Source organism: Thalassophryne amazonica, chromosome 18 (assembly GCF_902500255.1).
Source record: "Thalassophryne amazonica chromosome 18, fThaAma1.1, whole genome shotgun sequence".
Lineage (NCBI taxonomy): Eukaryota > Metazoa > Chordata > Actinopteri > Batrachoidiformes > Batrachoididae > Thalassophryne > Thalassophryne amazonica.
The window spans coordinates 22,475,562-22,493,419 of record NC_047120.1 but is presented as its reverse complement, the minus strand read 5'-3'; the positions used below and the strand labels follow the sequence as shown (position 1 = coordinate 22,493,419).

The 17,858-nt window shown below is 42.9% G+C and overlaps 1 protein-coding gene across 3 annotated transcripts in view; it reads left to right on the top strand.

The window, feature by feature from the left end:
- LOC117531017 (protein HID1-like) overlaps positions 1-17,858 on the top strand; it is a 61,604-nt gene that overhangs the window by 18,398 nt on the left and 25,348 nt on the right. For all 3 annotated transcript variants that reach the window (XM_034194013.1, XM_034194011.1, XM_034194012.1), the window contains exon 5: positions 5,532-5,651. In XM_034194013.1, coding sequence (XP_034049904.1) covers positions 5,532-5,651 — 120 coding nt within the window. The remainder of the gene's footprint in view (positions 1-5,531; positions 5,652-17,858) is intronic.

Sequence of the window (17,858 nt, the reverse complement as noted above, 5' to 3'; positions counted from 1 at the left end):
TGGATATCCTAAAAAAATTTGTATCGTTGAACAAATTTTACCCCAAAATAGTTGGATTTTTGGACAAGTCCAAAATATGTGGGAGTGATTGGTGTCCATGTGTCCGCACGGTCTCCAGCACGGCTGTGGTAACTGAGCCTGTTTACTTTTGATTAGTGGTGTAATAAAGAAATTAACTGAGTTCTTCCATCCAAATTCTCTCCACTTTTTTGAGCGAGTAGTTTATGCTGAGTGCCCCACATTGAACGCCAATGCTCTTGTGACATTTCCATACCCAGTTCTTGTTCCCACTTTTGTTTAACATATCCAGTGTTATCACCTCTTTGTTTGTGGAGTCCCTGATATAGTTTGGATACAATTTTCTTTTTAGGTTTTGTATATGCTTCAGTTAAAATAGTTATTGGATAGTCTAATTTTTCAAAACAGTAATGTCTACGGAGCATTTGTGCCGAATTTGATGCTTGTATCACCATTTGAAAGATTCCTCTGTAAATATTCTTTTATCTGCTGCATTACTCGGGGCACTTGGGCAAGGTCCTTAATCCCCAAGTTGCTACTGGTGTGTAATGAATGCCTTGTGTGGCAGCACCGTGATGTTGGTGTGCATCTCTGAATGGGTGAATGTGAGGCATTACTGTAAAGCACTTTTTTTACGAGCTTGAGAGGTTTTGTGACTTATGGTGCGGTGCAACTTATATATGGAATCACAATCACAAATTTTCTTTACACTTGAAATGAGAAACACACTATTATACTGCCTTTTAGTTTTAAAAAATGAGAGAGGTAGAAACTTCTTAACAGGGCTTGGTTACTTTCAGCATATATTTAAAACAGAGTCAGGTCACACTTAAAGTGTTCTTTAAATGCGTGATCATCATGGCGTTACTATTTTGAGCTTTTGCTGATGTTGGGTTCCAAATAAAATACTGTTAGCAGTCATGCTCACATCAAGCAAATATATATATATTAATGTCTATGAAATAACACAGAATGTCTAATGATACAAAGAACTTCACCGTAAAAATACACGGGAACAGACATTCATGTCTGTGCATTGTTACGGTGCAAATGAACAGCTGTTCATTTGTACAGTAGAGTAACAACATGAACAGTAAACAGATTAAATGTGCTGTGAGCTGCTTTTAAACTTAACTTGCCCATCGCTCTGTCACTTGGGGAAATGTTCTATGTAGAAAGTAATCTGACAAACATCAGTGTTGGGCTCAAAATCTGAGTAAATAATCCACCATTAAACGAGGAAGAGGAAAAGTCTCAAACACCTGACTCCACTCTGGAAAGAGACTCAAATAAAACAGTCTGTCCTATGATCACAAAACGGGGTCTGTAGCTGGGAAGATCCATGAAAAATGATCTTCCAGAGGGATAAACCACCAGCGAAGCAGGTCCGCTGGTCCATGCCTTTAGCCAGATGACAATTAATGGTGAGTTTATTTAATAAATGTACTATAAAACAAGTTTAAATTACATGGTGGTGCGTTCACCTCATATATGATTGTCTTTTCACTGACTGAACGAAGCAGTTTACGCTCATTTTGGGCCCTTATAGTGACATTAATTAGCTCATTACCTGTGCTCTTTTATACCATGAGTGCCTTATAAATGAATACTATGGTGATTTAACACATTTTGCTTCTTCTTAGATGAAGTGATACACTTGTTTCCAGTGCTGAAGGTTCCCAGTTCACACCCACCCCTACCCATTCTCCAATTTGGAGTTGTGTTAGGAATAACATTGGGATTAAAACTTGTGCCAAATCAACATGCAGATCCATGTTAGATCTATGAGAATTTGGCTGCTTTTACAGACGGTAGATAAGAATCTCTTTCTTGTTTATATATAGTTCATAATGATTACACACCCTCTGCAATTACTGGGGTAATTATTAAATCAAATCTTTGACGAACTCTTTGGTATGTGAATTTGGCTGCTGTGAATTCATTGTGTGCCTAAAGACAAAATGCATCTTTAAGGCCATCTCCCATTGCAGATTTTGTCCCCAGTTTCTGTCCAAATTATTATTTTTTTTTATTGTAGGCAAAATTCCTATTACTTTCTTATCTATGACTCAAAACTGTGTTCCATGGAAGAGGGGGACATGCTTTTCACCAGTTTCATGTTGAGGAGGAGGATCAGAAGGAGTCTTCTGCTCAAAGAGAACGGGAGATTGCGATTACTGCATACTGTACCTGCTCGTCCACTTTCACCTATTTTTACACAAGCGTAACCCCGGTCTGCACTACATAAAACTGACTGTTCATGTTTTGTGGCTCATTATTTAAGCTGACATTGCAAATTTTTCAAACAAGTTTAAAACTTTCCCGATTGCTCATAGTGTTCTGCAGTGCTACTTAGACCACAGATTTAAACATTTTCAGGCTCTGATTGGGTATCAGATTTATATTTATGTTTTTGCACCACCAACGTACACAATCGGGTATCAAAAATCAACAATGGGAGACCACCCTTAGCTAAACATTATTGTATATCATAGCACTAGCCCAGATACACAGTCTGTCCATTTTAAGTGCATAAGTAATTGGACAAACGACATAAGAATTAATTAATTAATTTAATGCTTTAGCATTAATTTAGCACAATTCAATGCACATACCAAAGTATATAAATTTAAAAAATACATGAATAACACAGTAAAGTGAAATGTACATTAAATTGCAGGAGGTCATTCAGAACGCGCAGAGTTCTTTACAGTTTTATTTGAAAACACAGGCTCATTACATTTAATGTGTTGATATAAAACCACCTTAAATTTGGTGTGGTCATTGAGAATGGTCCTGGGTGTTTCTCTATCTGCCTGCCTGCTTGAACAACTCAAAAAGTCTTGCACTAGCAGATTTGAACATTTGCCCATCTCACTAAATTGCCATATCGCAGAAACCTCTGAAACAACCCGTCATGATGTGTTGGAAGCAGCTGAAAGAAGAATTTTATCTACCTGCTGACAGCTCGGACAGTTTAATCTGTCAGTACCGTTCAGGTTCTCTGATTTTAAAGGATCCAACCTCTGTCAGCTTTTTGTTGTAATCTGTGCTGATTGCTGCAAAATACTGATGCTGTTGAGGTTCAGAATTGGTTGTAATGCGTTAAAAGAAAGTGTTGATGTTGTTGAAGTAACCACCCCACGATACACTCCCCCACTCCACTGCCCTCTTCCTCCTCACATCCTCTGGGTGTCTAGTTACCTGGCCGGCAGGGGACCACGGTCCAAACACTGCCCACATTGTGTCTCACGCTCCTGCTGGCCGGTGGTTGAGTTAACAAGGTATTGGATGTCCTTTTAATTAAGGTATGAGAGAGGAAACATGCAACAGGAAAACACTGTTTGTAGTCGTCTGGATTTAGTGTTGGACTTTTGCAAGAAAATGCTCTTATATGCTTTTGAACTGCTTTTTCACACCCACACAATGAGTTTAGCTGTAGTTTGCTGCAAAAATGCTGCCACCTGCTAAAACTTTGGGCTCAAAAATAAATGCCTTCATGATGTTCACTCAGTCATGTGCCATCAGTTCTGATCCACATAACATGATGTGTCTGAAGTTGTGGTTAGTCATTAGTCCTTGTTTTGATTTTAGCACCAAATTGCACCCACACACTTGTTTTAAAAGATGAAGGTGCTGTTTGCTGTATTTTCAGCCATACTCACCTGTGAAATAATGCCGAAGTGATAAGTACCTATTAGTACTACAGCGGCATCTGCAGGAGTGGAGGTTGTAGGATTTAAAGGAAATTTTGGGCTTGTTTCCTTATCCTGCGCTAGGGTGAGAGAAGCAGGCTGTTCTGCTTTAATTTTGCTTAATTTTTTTGTTTCTTAATGGCTGTCCAATTCAGATTCATGTATACTCCTGAAAATAATTAGGTGAATGCAGTGTTCCCCTAATTATTTTGAGCAGTGTATATGACTTGCCTTCAGTTACAGTGGCAGTTAGTAGTGGTGGGTGGATTCATCCAAATATCAATACCAACGTTGGTATCGATATTGATTGATATCAGTGTAATGAGATCGAGTCTTTAGTTTCAGTTTCTCTCCTCAGTTTCACTTAAAGGCCATTAAAATTCATTCAGATTTAGCAATTTGATGATGCATCCACCTTAATTATTAAAAAGTAGCAGTGTTGCTATCGGCGGTATTGGCCCTCGGGTCAGTACCAAATCTTGCATTATTATCACTTTACCGGGGCGTTGCTAGGCCGGTATCATAGATGTACGTCGACGGTATCTGGCTATACCCGCCCCCTGTGCATAAACAAATTACATCATAGCGCGCAGCCCAAGAACTGTCCGCAGAGGGGAAAAAAACCCCAAACAAACTGTCCGCAGAGGAAAAGATGAAAAGGCGAGGACTGTGTTTTGGTCCCAATATGAATATTCCGGATGATTTTCTCATGGATAGTATGACAATGAACAGCAGCTAAAGCAGCCAGCTTGATGAGGATGCACTGCTGAATTTGAACAGCAGCGCGTGCGCCAGGCTACAACACAGAAATTAAGTGAGCCAACTTTTTATGTACGCGTTACGTGTTGTGTATCTCAGTAAAAAGTGATAATGCAAATAACATGCTGTTGACGTGCGGTATGCATTTTTCTGAGTCCCTCCGTCCATCCTTTCGCCGGCAATGTCATTTTGGGTGACTGGGCATGGACATCGGGCCTCTTGAAAATGCATACCGCCCTCCAAAAGCATGTTATTGTATTAGTATCGCACACCGCTAGCGGTCAGGCTATTTGCACAACAAATAAGGTTTTTCCCTATCAGTGAAAAAACACTTCACACTTGGGTGAAAAAAAAATTTATGATATGAATTTTATGCAGCCAAAAATAAACATCCACAAAATCAAAGTAAACAATTCCTCCAAAGGAGGAGGGAGCCATCTCGCATCTGTGTGAGCCAGTCAGAAGTGCTCAGTGCAAAGAGCTCCCCAACGAGTGAAATGGAGGAACTAAGGACATTTTTAAGTCGTTTAGTGTATCAGTATGAGGTGTGGGGAAAATCGATAATGGCATTGTGAGGAAAAACATTGCAATACTGAACTGTATCAATTTTATTTATTTATTTGTATATTTATTTACTTTTGCACAGCCCTAGTTAACTGGATTTGCATTTACATTTGTCTTTGGGCAGCTTTGTGAAAAATAAGCTGCATGGTCAAAGATATCCTCAATAAATTTGGTGACTAGACACAAGGAATTTCTTTGACAAGTTTTTCTCTCTCTCTCTCAAGGAACTTGTATATGTACCTGTGGTGTTTCATTTGTTTCATGTCCCACATGTGTTTGTCTGTGTTGATTGATCTTGGTTGCTGCACAGTTAGTGTTTGACATGAACGCTTACCAATGAATAAACAGCATATACTACTTTTTTTTTTGTCTATCACTGTCATTAATGTTACAAAAATTCATAATATCAGAGTCATTGAGGTCACAATCCAGCTCCTGTGATATTTGGGCCAAACCACAAATGTGACTTGTTGTACTTCATCTTTTGAACTGCAGAATTTGGACGATGATGCTGATGATGACGCACAGCCACTAGCTGAGTCCCTGCTGCTGGCCATCGCCGACCTCCTCTTCTGTCCAGATTTCACTGTTCAGAGCCACAAGAAGAGCGGCACAGTGAGTCCAGCAACTGTGGTCACACCGATCTGTGTGCTTATTCAACGTCATTAGTGTACTGTCCTCTGTGTCAAACAGTAAAACCAAGAGGCAATCAGCTATGCTGAAAAGAGAGGCCAACACGGAAGTGCCAGATCTTGCAGTTCTTTGAGTTGCTACTTAAGGCTGGCACCAAAAACAAGTTACTCCACATAGATGCTCATGTTAAATTGCCCAACTCCTACCAGAAAAAATAAAGAAAAAGAAAAATTTTGGTTTCCATCGTTGGACAGCAACTAAGTATTGCTTTCATTATTGATTAATCAAGACAAATAAACATTAATTAAATTGATTAATTGATTAGTTATTAGGGTCATAAAATAATGAAAAATGTCAGATAGTGATTTCAAGAGCCCAAGGTGATGTCTTCAAATTTTTTTTGTTTCCACTGCCCAAATATATTCAGTTGATTACCAGAAAGGAGTAAAGACACTCGTGACATAAACCAGAAAGTATTCACATTTAAAAATCTAAAATCATACAGTTTGGCTATTTAAAAAAAAAACTCAAAACAATTAATCAATGATCAAAATAGTTGCTAATTACTTTAATTGTTGATTAGTAATTGGTTAATTGTTGCAGCTCTACTTCTAGTTTCCCTGTTCATGATAACATAATGGGAGGTGAATGTATTTATAACTCCTCAGTTTGATCTATTTTGAGTAGTGGTGGAAAACCCCGGCTTCAGTGAGTGAAACTTCTACCATGTATTGTTTCTACCTGTGCAACTCAAACAGGTTATTTCACAGGTTAGCGCGGCTAAGATGAAGTTATTAAAATCAGCTGGTTTAATTGCTGGATGGAACAAATCTGCGGTCAGGCTTTTACTCGCTGATGCAGGAGTTTTCCACCTCAGATTTTAAGTCATAATTTTTTCGAATAATTAGGGGCATGTTCACTTTGAGTGACGGCTAACTTGCTGGTGAGTTGAGATCAGTGTTGCTAGCACTGGTCACTGCCACTAGCACATTTGCGTAGTTGTCATGGTCTTCAGAAAGTTGGCCCTTCATGAGCATTTTTTTTTTAGAAATATCTGAAATAATATGACTTGCTGTGCAATTAATTCTACTAAAGGACTATCTTAGAAGTTAGCACCATTAGCACTGATTAGCAGGTATCCATAGGTTGGTGACATTAGGTCCGCTGTTACTCCACAGTGACTGAGGCAATATGCTGGTTAATACCCACATCCACCTGTTAGGAAAACCACCACCCAGTCCGCAAAATATGTATTAATCAAACCTGAATCAATATCGACCTGTTAGATTTAGCTTAATTGGTAAGTTTGATACGGGGGTGTGTATCTGGGCTTTATTCATTACATTGGTCTTGCCTATGCTCCACCTCTTTACATACGTATTTATGGGTCAGCTGGGAGAGAAGGGGAGTCAGGCACAGCCAAAGTTGCAACATTTGGAATTACCCCATCTGAGTTTCAAACATAGAAAAAACCTACGGGTGATGTCACAAAGTGCTTATAATGTACAGCCTATGAGCAAAACCAATGTTCATGCTGATTAAGGAGGTTTAACCATGCATCATGTTGGGCTTATTCACAAAGATGACATCTTTGTACAAAATCACAACAAATCTACCTCGAGGCGCTTCATATGATCTAACCTTATCAAACCCCTAGAGCAATCACACAGTGGTAAGGAAAAACTCCCTGTTATGGTGATGAGGAAGAAACCTCAAGCAGACCCATCTGGCATTAAAGTAAGTCTTATATTTATTTAGTTTTAGCCATGAAGCTTCAACAGTGTCAATAGAGTGCTGCCCATCCTGTATGTTTTTAGAGCCCAGTTGCAGCACACGCTTATCTCCTTCATAGAACCTTCTCCAGCATTTTCCCTGAGTTAATGAGTGACTCCAGGCTTCTGTGCATGAGAAGTTGGAAGGAGTGGCTTGTGGTCATGTTTGTCAAATGGGCTGAGAAGAACAGGGTGGGCAACTTTTCACCACAGTGAGTAAACAGCGGGGGAGTTGGACAGCATGAGAGGTGACGGAAAATAGCTGTCTCCAGGGTCTTGCCTCTCAGACAAGGTCATTGCTCCAATACATCACGAGTAAATGTCACGCTCAGTGGAGCGAGAGTGAAATTGTGCAGCACCTGGTGGAAAAGGGCCAGCAGCTACTCAGAGAGCATGATAAGGCAAATACATGGCTGAAAGTACACAGTGAATTTTTGAGCCATCCGAGCTGTGAGTGAAAAGATAAATGAATGAGGACTTTGTCTCAGTATAAGTCTAACACTGTATCTTTAAAAAAAAAATGCTATCGTCTTGTATGTTTCCACATTAATATGGCATATAACAAGGACAAACTCATTAAAATTTGGTGAACTTTGATGCTGCACATCAATCAAAAAAGCAACTTTGATTGTGTAATATCACATAGACCTGCCTGGCACCTGCTGAACACTGCCTCCTGCTGCATGGTTAGTGGATACTGAAGGCTTGGGCAGCAAAAATGCAGTTGAGTAAGTCCTTCCCAAATAATCTGTGTACAGAGTGATTCAAAAACGAGCATTTAGCTCTGTGGATTAGCAGTTGGACTACCAATGCATAGGTCAGGGGTTGCTTCCAGGTTTATGCTTCACACTACCTATCTGTGTTCTTGGACAAGCCGCTTGGGGTCTGATTTACTAAAGGTTTACATGTCAAACACCATAGCACTTGCAAACATGAAAAAGAACATGTTTGTGCTGATTTAAAAATGGTGCACACTGAGGATAGCATTTTTCCAATGTGCAAATAAAGTGTATTGTCCATTCATCATGTTTTCCTTTGTGCATGTGCACTAAAAGTTGTCAAAATATTGTGAGTATTGAGCACTCAAATAAGTAAAGTTTGCACACACAATATGATTTATCAAGGCTAAAAACAATTTCAGAGGCTGAGATCTGTAAATCAGCATGTTCGAAAACTTGGTGCTAACTGAGCCAGTGCTGCATGATCAGTGCAGTCATGCATTGCTACATCTGATTCAAAGACATTCCCTGTTAGCTGTTTGGGTATGCATTTCTTTATTTTCACTCAAGAATCTTCTTTAACACTGAAAATACCACAATTAAACATTAATTTATAGCAGACTATTTTTCAAAAAAATACACTGTTTCAGTAAAATTAAATTTATCATGTCTTTCTATGCATGTATGTTCAGCTGCCTTGCATCATTGTGCATGAGAACTAACTGCAGTCATCTCTACAGTCTATTTTCAGGACTATAGACAGTCACCTACATATAAAACATACACAGATGATTCTCATCACATATCACGTACCCTGTGATTATGTTAAAATGAAGACAAAATATCACCAGAGTTATCGTGCTGTCATGGCAAAGTGCATTTGAGGATCACCTTAAACACAGAGGTTAAGGCGAGTGGTGCAAAATTTGGACTTGTGCCAAACACTGTGCACCTCCTGTGACAAACCATCCTCAAGGTGCGTTCATTTCTGATTTGGTAAATGTTCAGTAAATGACATTTTAAATTTTAAAAAGTACATCTTATTTTGGACATACCTGAAAGTGGCTTATTGGATTGTATTTTGTGCTTAGAGTTATTAACACACTCTGTCGTTTGTTACCACTCAGTGTCATTTGTGCAGTTATTCTTAGTTTGGAAAGTCCACGCAAATGAGCACTCCTTGCACAGAATCTCTGTAAATTAAACCCTTAATCTACATTGTCTCAGTCTACCCAGCTGTAAACGGGCACCAACCTTTGGCTGGGTAAGTAACGAGTGATGGACTGGTGTCCTGTCCAGGGGAGTCATAGACTCTCATCTACTTTATGCTATAGATTCTGAGAATAAGCACTGCTGTGAGGAGTCTCAGGGACTGTGTAGGACTTTGTTGTTCTTCTTTTTATAAGTACACACAACAAAAATAAAAGTATATCTTGTATTTTTGCAACCAGCAGCAAATGTTTAGTAGCACTGACCACCCTACCTGTGTTGCATTCCCTGGTTATCGAGTAATTGTAGTTTGCTTAGGGCCCCTTCACACATCGTGCAAAGTTTGGTCAAAGCGCGCACAAAGCAGGAATTGTATGCAAAACATGTAAAATTGTACCTGCCTCTAACACCTCATACACCTGTTGCTACAACTGTTTGGGCACACCAGCGGCTGAAAGACAGAGTGTGCCCTGTGAGAGCCCATCGATCCCTCTCGCGGCAGGTGTCAGCCAAATTCCAGGTGACATGCACGAACATCTAACACTGCTTGCATGTCACTTAGAAAATGTGTGGCCATTCACACTGTTAACATGACAACAGTTAGAAGACGATCACTATGGAGCTGGTCGTGAAATTTGTCCAAGTGCCCCACGAGTGTGGCTTTGCAGACACAGTGACACGTTGGTGTGTGCACTGAACTGACGGGGTGTGTCTGCCAACAGGAGCGGCTGTGGAGATCTGTAGATCTGGACGTCACAGCTGGGGAACATGTACTGTGTTTGGACGGACATAAACTAACAACTGTCCACTGTGACGCGCATGTGCCTGCTTGCTGTCATCATGTGGACATATATAAAAACTGAGTACACAGCATGAGATCATCAATGAAACACAGTGCAGAAGAAAGTAGACATTCTCAAGGATTATTTCTCAGGATTAGTCAGCCAGGGACAATTTGGTTTCAATGTGCCCCCTCGTGGAGAGTCTATATAGTAAGGCACAGTACACAGTCAACTATCCCTTTGTGATGCATGTACTTGTGTGAATGCCACATGCTGAGTATGTTGACAGCTTCAGACATAAGTGTCAACATCTCACATTTAGTGTGTCATCCTGTAAGAATTTCTTAATTATTCTGATTTGCAACATTGTCAGATCTCATCATTCTGATTGATAATCTGTTAACTATGAGGAATGTGTGAAGAAGAGAAGTTGTATCATTTCACCACAACTAATGTTGATTTTTGGAGCAGTGGCTTCGTACGTGCTTGACAGCATTTCATGTCATGGTGATGGAGTGTTGTCTTCAAGGTGGACAATGTTACATGTCTGTCTGTTACCTCCAGTTCCTTCATCAGTTTCTTAGTTGTGATCCTGAGGTTCTGGTGAACAAACGTTTCATACCTGGGTGTTAATTTCAGTTTCAGCATGATTGTGTCTGTGTGCTCCCAAGCTGCTTATGTTCTTTCTATAATACAGCACAGTTTATCATGGTACCATGAAAGTTTCCAAGATGGCTCCAAAGAAAGAACCTGACTGGTAGAGAGCCAACATTGTGCTCTTGATACCTTGTCTTGATTTGTATTTACTGCATTTGTGTATTTACCTACTCTTAAACACAAGAAAGCACTGGTTTGACAGCTAGGCCCTTAATTATGTACAAAGGTTCCCAAATTGAGCCTAAATTTTGCCAGTTTGTCATTCAGAAACTTTAAAAAGTAATTCCATCAGTTTCCAGAATATTCTGTACCGTTTCAGGCATTCATCTTGGGGTGTAAACCTTTGACCCACTGAAAATCTGACATGGTGAATAAAAACTGAAATAAAGCTGAATAAATTGTGCTGAAACTATTTATTTTAAATATAACGCAGTGGTTAAATACCCTTGCTCGTATGAGCATTGCGTTATTTATAACTTGCAATTGTTTAATTAATTATTAAGATCCTATTGTCTTACATAACAATTTGTACATGTTCAATACAGCCAATCAATCAGTCAATCCATCAATCAAAAACAATGTTTACATTTTAATGGCATCTGCTGGAGGCCTTGCGTGTGCCTGTACACAAGCTTTTGAGAAGACCGGAAGTTGTGCAAATCAAGAAATATTTGTAGATCACTCTGTGCATTTGCTGGTATTAATGACACAAATTTCATTCCATAGGAAGTTTGCTTTGCGTTAGCAGAAGTTAGCGTGCACGCTAACGTCGCAAAATGTCTTGTAAGAGGTGTTACAAAAGGTTGTAAAAACAGCATTTTGAGATTAGAAGTGTTTATTTCTTGCTAGCTTTTACATAATATATGAGACTATATGTTTACACACTCCCCCTCTAGCTGCCACCTTATCGTGGTGGGGGAGTTTGCGTACCCGGATGATCCTAGGAGGTATGTTGTCGGAGGCTTTGTGCTCCCTGTAGGGTCTCCCAAGGCAAACAGGTCCTTGACGTCGCCCGGTATGGCGGAGCTGGGGTCCCACCCTGGAGCCAGGCCTGGGGTTGGAGCTCGCGCGCGAGCGCCTGGTGGTCAGGCCTTAGCCCATGGGGCCCGGCCGGGCTCAGCCCGAAGGAGCAACGTGGGCCCGCCCTCCTGTGGGTTCACCACCTGCAGAGGGGGCCATGGGGGTCGGGTGCAGAGAGGATTGGGTGGCGGTCGAGGGCGGGTGGCCCGGCGGCCCGGTCCATGCTCGCAGCCCCTGGCTGTTGGGACGTGGAATGTCACCTCACTGGGGGGCAAGGAGCCTGAGCTTGTGCGGGAGGTTGAGAGATACCGACTAGAGATAGTCGGGCTCACCTCCACGCACAGCATGGGCTCTGGTAACCAACTCCTGGAGGGGGGCTGGACGCTTCATTTTCTGGCGTTGCCCACGGGGAGAGGCGGAGAGCTGGGGTTGCATTGCTTATTGCTCCCCAGCTCAGTCGCCATGTGTTGGAGTTCACTCTGGTGAACGAGAGGGTCGCATCCCTACGCCTTCGGGTCGGGGACAGGTCTCTCACCGTTGTCTCGGCCTACGGGCTGAGCGGCAGTGCAGAGTACCCGACCTTCCTGGAGTCCCTGGGAGGGGTACTAGATAGCGCTCCGACTGGGGACTCCATTGTTCTCCTGTGGGATTTCAACGCCCACGTGGGCGGCAACAGTGAGACCTGGAGGGGGGTGATCGGGAAGCACGGCCTCCCCGATCTGAACCCGGGTGGTGTTCAGTTGTTGGACTTCTGTGCTAGTCACAGTTTGTCTATCATGAACACCATGTTCGAGCACAAGGGTGTCCATAAGTGCACGTGGCACCAGGACACCCTGAGCCGGAGGTCGTTGATCGACTTTGTAGTCGTATCATCTGACCTTCGGCCATGTGTCTCGGACACTCGAGTAAAGAGAGGGGCAGAGCTGTCGACCGATCACCACCTGGTGGTGAGTTGGATCCGCTGGGAGGGCAGGAAGCTGGTCAGACCTGGCAGGCCCAAACGTATTGTGAGGGTCTGCTGGGAACGACTGGCGGAACCCTCTGTCAGGGAGGTCTTCAATTCCCACCTCCGGGAAAGCTTCTCCCAGATCCCGGGGGAGGTTGGAGACATGGAGTCCGAGTGGACCATGTTCTCCACCTCCATTGTTGATGCGGCCGCTCGTAGCTGTGGTCGCAAGGTCTCTGGTGCCTGTCGCGGCGGCAATCCCCGAACCCGGTGGTGGACACCGGAAGTAAGGGATGCCGTCAAGCTGAAGAAGGAGTCCTACTTATCTTTGTTGGAAGGTGGGACCCCAGAGGCAGCTGACAGGTACCGGCAGGCCAAGCATGCCACAGCCAGTGCGGTCGCAGAGGCAAAAACTCGGGTCTGGGAGGAGTTCGGGGAGGCTATGGAGGAGGACTATCGGTCGGCCTCAAAGAGATTCTGGCAAACCGTCCGACGCCTCAGGAGGCGGAAGCAGCTCTCCACCGGCACTGTTTACGGTGCGGGTGGGGAGCTGTTGACCCTGACTGGGGATGTTGTTGGGCGGTGGAAGGAGTACTTCGAAGATCTCCTCAATCCCATCGTCACGTCTTCCGAAGAGGAGGCAGAGATTGGGGACCCAGAGGCAGACTCATCCATTACCCAGGCAGAAGTCACAGAGGTGGTTAGAAAGCTCCTCGGTGGCAAGGCTCCTGGGGTGGATGAAATCCGTCCTGAGTACCTTAAGTCTCTGGATGTTGTGGGACTGTCTTGGCTGACACGCCTCTGCAACATCGCGTGGCAATCGGGGACAGTGCCTCTGGATTGGCAGACCAGGGTGGTGGTCCCTCTGTTTAAGAAAGGGGACCGGAGGGTGTGTTCCAACTATAGGGGGATCACACTCCTCAGCCTCCCCGGTAAGGTCTATTCCAGAGTACTGGAGAGGAGAATTCGACCGATGGTCCAACCTCGGATTCAGGAGGAGCAGTGTGGTTTTCGTCCTGGTCGCAGAATACTAGACTAGCTCTACACGCTTCATCGGGTGCTTGAAGGTTCATGGGAGTTTGCCCAGCCAGTCCACATGTGTTTTGTGGATCTGGAGAAGGCGTTCGACCGTGTCCCTCAGGGCACCCTGTGGGGGGTGCTCCGGGAGTACGGGGTCCGGGGTCCTTTGCTAAGGGCTATCCGGTCCCTGTACGACCGCAGCAGGAGCTTGGTTCGCATTGCCGGTAGTAAGTCAAACCTGTTTCCAGTGCACGTTGGCCTCCGCCAGGGCTGCTCTTTGTCACCGGTTCTGTTCATTATTTTTATGGACAGAATTTCTAGGCGCAGCCGGGGTGTAGAGGGGGTCTGGTGTGGGAACCACAGAATCTCGTCTCTGCTGTTTGCGGACGATGTGGTTCTGTTGGCTTTGTCAAATCAGGACCTTCAGCGTGCACTGGGGCGGTTTGCAGCCGAGTGTGAGGCATCCGGGATGAAGATCAGCACCTCCAAATCCGAGGCCATGGTTCTCGACCGGAAAAAGGTGCTTTGCCCTCTTCAGGTCGGTGGAGTGTCCTTGCCTCAAGTGGAGGAGTTTAAGTATCTCGGGGTCTTGTTCACGAGTGAGGGACGGATAGAGCGTGAGATCGATAGATGGATCAGTGCAGCGTCTGCAGTGATGCGGTCGCTGTATCGGACCGTCGTGGTGAAGAGAGAGCTGAGTAGGGGGGCAAAGCTCTCGATTTACCGATAGATCTACGTTCCGATCTTCACCTGTGGTCATGAGATTTGGCTCATGAGCGAAAGAACGAGATCGCGGGTACAAGCGGCCGAGATGAGTTTCCTCCGCAGGGTGGCTGGGCGCTCCCTTAGAGATAGGTTGAGGAGCTCGGAGTTGAGCCGCTGCTCCTCCATGTCGAAAGGAGTCAGTTGAGGTGGCTTGGGCATCTTTTCTGGATGCCCCCTGGACGCCTCGCTGGAGAGGTGTTTCCCGGGCACGTCCCATTGGGAGGAGGCCCCGGGGAAGACCCAGGACACGCTGGAAGGATTACATCTCTCGGCTGGCTTGGGAACGCCTTGGGGTTCCCCCGGAGGAGCTGGGGGAGGTGTGTGTGGATCGGGAGGTCTGGGCGGCTTTGCTTGAGCTGCTGCCCCCGCGACCCAACTCCGGATAAAGCGGAAGAAAATGGGTGGATGGATGGATGTTTACACACAAACGAAACTCAGTTTTGCAGCTAGCTACCAGCCTGTGACGTCACCATGCTAACGTCCGCAAAATATCTTGTAAATAAGTTCAGGTTCCAAAGAAAATCTGATAGGACATATTGTCTGCTTTATTTCCACAGAGCCATTTTTACCCGAGGCCATCAAATATGGCCATCCGGCGAAGGCTTTGCGTCTGTCCGTCTGTCTGTCTGTGCTCAACACGAGTCCAGTCCTATTACTGCCACAGTCTTTAAATTCCCAGGGAACATTCTTGGGACACAGACCTTAAACAAGTTCAAAGATGGCTAACCTTGACACATTTTAAGAGGTTAAAAGTCACATTCTGTTTCAATGTGTTGGATTTTGTTTTTGAGCGGCGGGGCTGACAGCCAATCAGAGTAGAGCTGCACCATGGCGTCAGTGGCTGGTCTCTCCAAAACCGCTTTGTGTGTTTATATACATGTCTCTCACATTTTATGCAAAAGCTAGTGAGACATAAACACTTCTAAAGCCTGATAACACCTCTGAACTAGGAGTTTACAAAATATATATATTTAAAGTACAGCAGGGGTCACCAACCCTTTACCCTGGAGAACTCCTGCCCTGCAAGTTTTCCACATCTACCTACTCAAGTCAAACCTGATTTTTTTTTTTTTTTTTAGAAGTGGTGTCTTCCATCTCTTGATTGGCTGAACACACCTGATAGAGTTAATTGCCTGGGAGTGGAACAAGGAAAAACATCAGGGCAGGGGCCTTCCAGGAACAGGGTTGGGCACAGCTAATGTACATACAGCTATAAATATTCATCTACATTTAAGCCAGATTTGTAGAACCTTTAACATCTTTTGGTATAAGAATAAATATCTTGAAAGGAATTGTCCATTCTTTCACATGGCTTGGCTGCTTTTTCTGTCATTTCAACAATAGTGATGGAGTCAAATCTATTCATAAAGCTGTCGTTATCTTAGAGTAGGTGTCACACACTGACATTTGTCAGCTGAGTCCACTTGTCAGATCACGTGGTAGAAGTAAGTTTGGGCACTCTTTCTCCGCCCCCCAAGCTGTTGTGTTAAATGCCAAAGCTTAACAAGCTCAACTGATGCTTACTGAAATAACTGAAGAATAATTATCATGTCAGACTAACACTGACATGGTCATTTTATATACAAAAGACAGTTGTATGTGTCTGAGGAAAAACATTCACATCACCCATCACGGGCCATCAAAAGGGGATCATAAAATTCATTTTATTGCCCAGAGTAAGTAGAATACCTTGATTATGTATGTACAATATTTATAAGCCTTATAAGCTTTTGCTTCTGCCTACACCATTTCGGACACATGGGTACTATTTTGAGCTGTGTGTGCCGAATAAATTCATTCATTCAATAGTTCATGTAATCGCCACTGGGGGGGTATTTGAAGGCAGCTGTATGTATCGTTTACCAGTGTATCTCTTTATTTATGCATGTATGTCCATGAAAAACGTTGACATCACCCATCACAGTCAAACAAAATCAATATCATAACATTTACTTTTTTATCATCTTGAATACGTGTTGCACCTTGATTATGTAAATTAGTTCACACAGTTGCCAGCAGGAGCATTTCAAGAATGTAGAATATACATCACTCTACCAAGACGCTTTTAACCTACATGTGGTTGCATAATGTTTTCTAGATTTTCAAAGCCTTTGTGTATCGTTCCTGCGTGTCATGTAGCTCCTTATATCATCCACTACCTGTAATTCCTTATATTGTTTACCTTTCAAAAAGTTTTGTTCCATATTATTGTGGGATACCTTCACTGTGTACAGGCATTCATATAATCTCCACCAGGGGGCATCCATGTCATGCAGAAGTACAGTCAGTCATCTACATAAGTGCATGAATTCAATGTTTATGTGAAATTATTCTCAAACCATTACACCGTCAAATCCAGGGGCCTATCATTATTCTGTGTGTTTTTTGACTGTGAAGCACTTTACTCACCTTCTGGGCTGTGGAATGGGTTATATCAATAAACTTTGATTGTTGATTGATATCTATAAATCTGGACTATCAGAGGTGAACAAATTACACATCGACAAAATATCACACCCAGGCATTGCCCCGGCACACTGCTAGTCAAAATTAAATTACTCGATTAACACATTATTATTATTATTATTATTATTATTATTATTATTAATTATTTATGACAAATGGCGCAAAAAATGCAAAATTCCTTAAAAAAAAAAACAAAAAGACTTGAATGCACACCCGCCATATTGGATTTTGGTCAAGAAAGGGGATTGTGGGAAATGTGTGCCTACTACGGATGCACAGACACAGTCGGAAAGTAAAGAAAAGGATCAGAATGTCATGGATTACTTGTTGTGTCTGGATGCTTCAGTAACTACAGTATCTCAGGCTTAAACATGTGAAGTTGTATGTTTTTACTAAGAATGCAGCGCTTCGAAACAAGTGGATTCACAATACTGGAAGAGCTGAAAATAAAAGTAAGTTTAATAAGTTCAAGCCGACATCAACCCATTGAGTCTGCAGCCAGAAAAAGTATGTGATAGACTCACCAATGGTTTTTCCAATCAAACCACTTGAGAGTACACATCAGACATACATCGCCAAGCTGTTAACCATTATACCAGTTTTTTCTCTGTGTAAAAAGGAGAAATATTAAGCAATTTAGATTCACTGGAATATAGTAGTTTTGTCCACAACTTGTGGCAAAATCACAGCTGTCATATTGCTGAGTAAGTGAAATTGGGTGTATTCATGTGAGATGCATAGTCAAGATTATTTGAGCGCAGAAAAATATTACACCCAAATCATATTTTGAGGACAAATAACATGTGAGCAAAACAAACAAACAAAGAACTAAG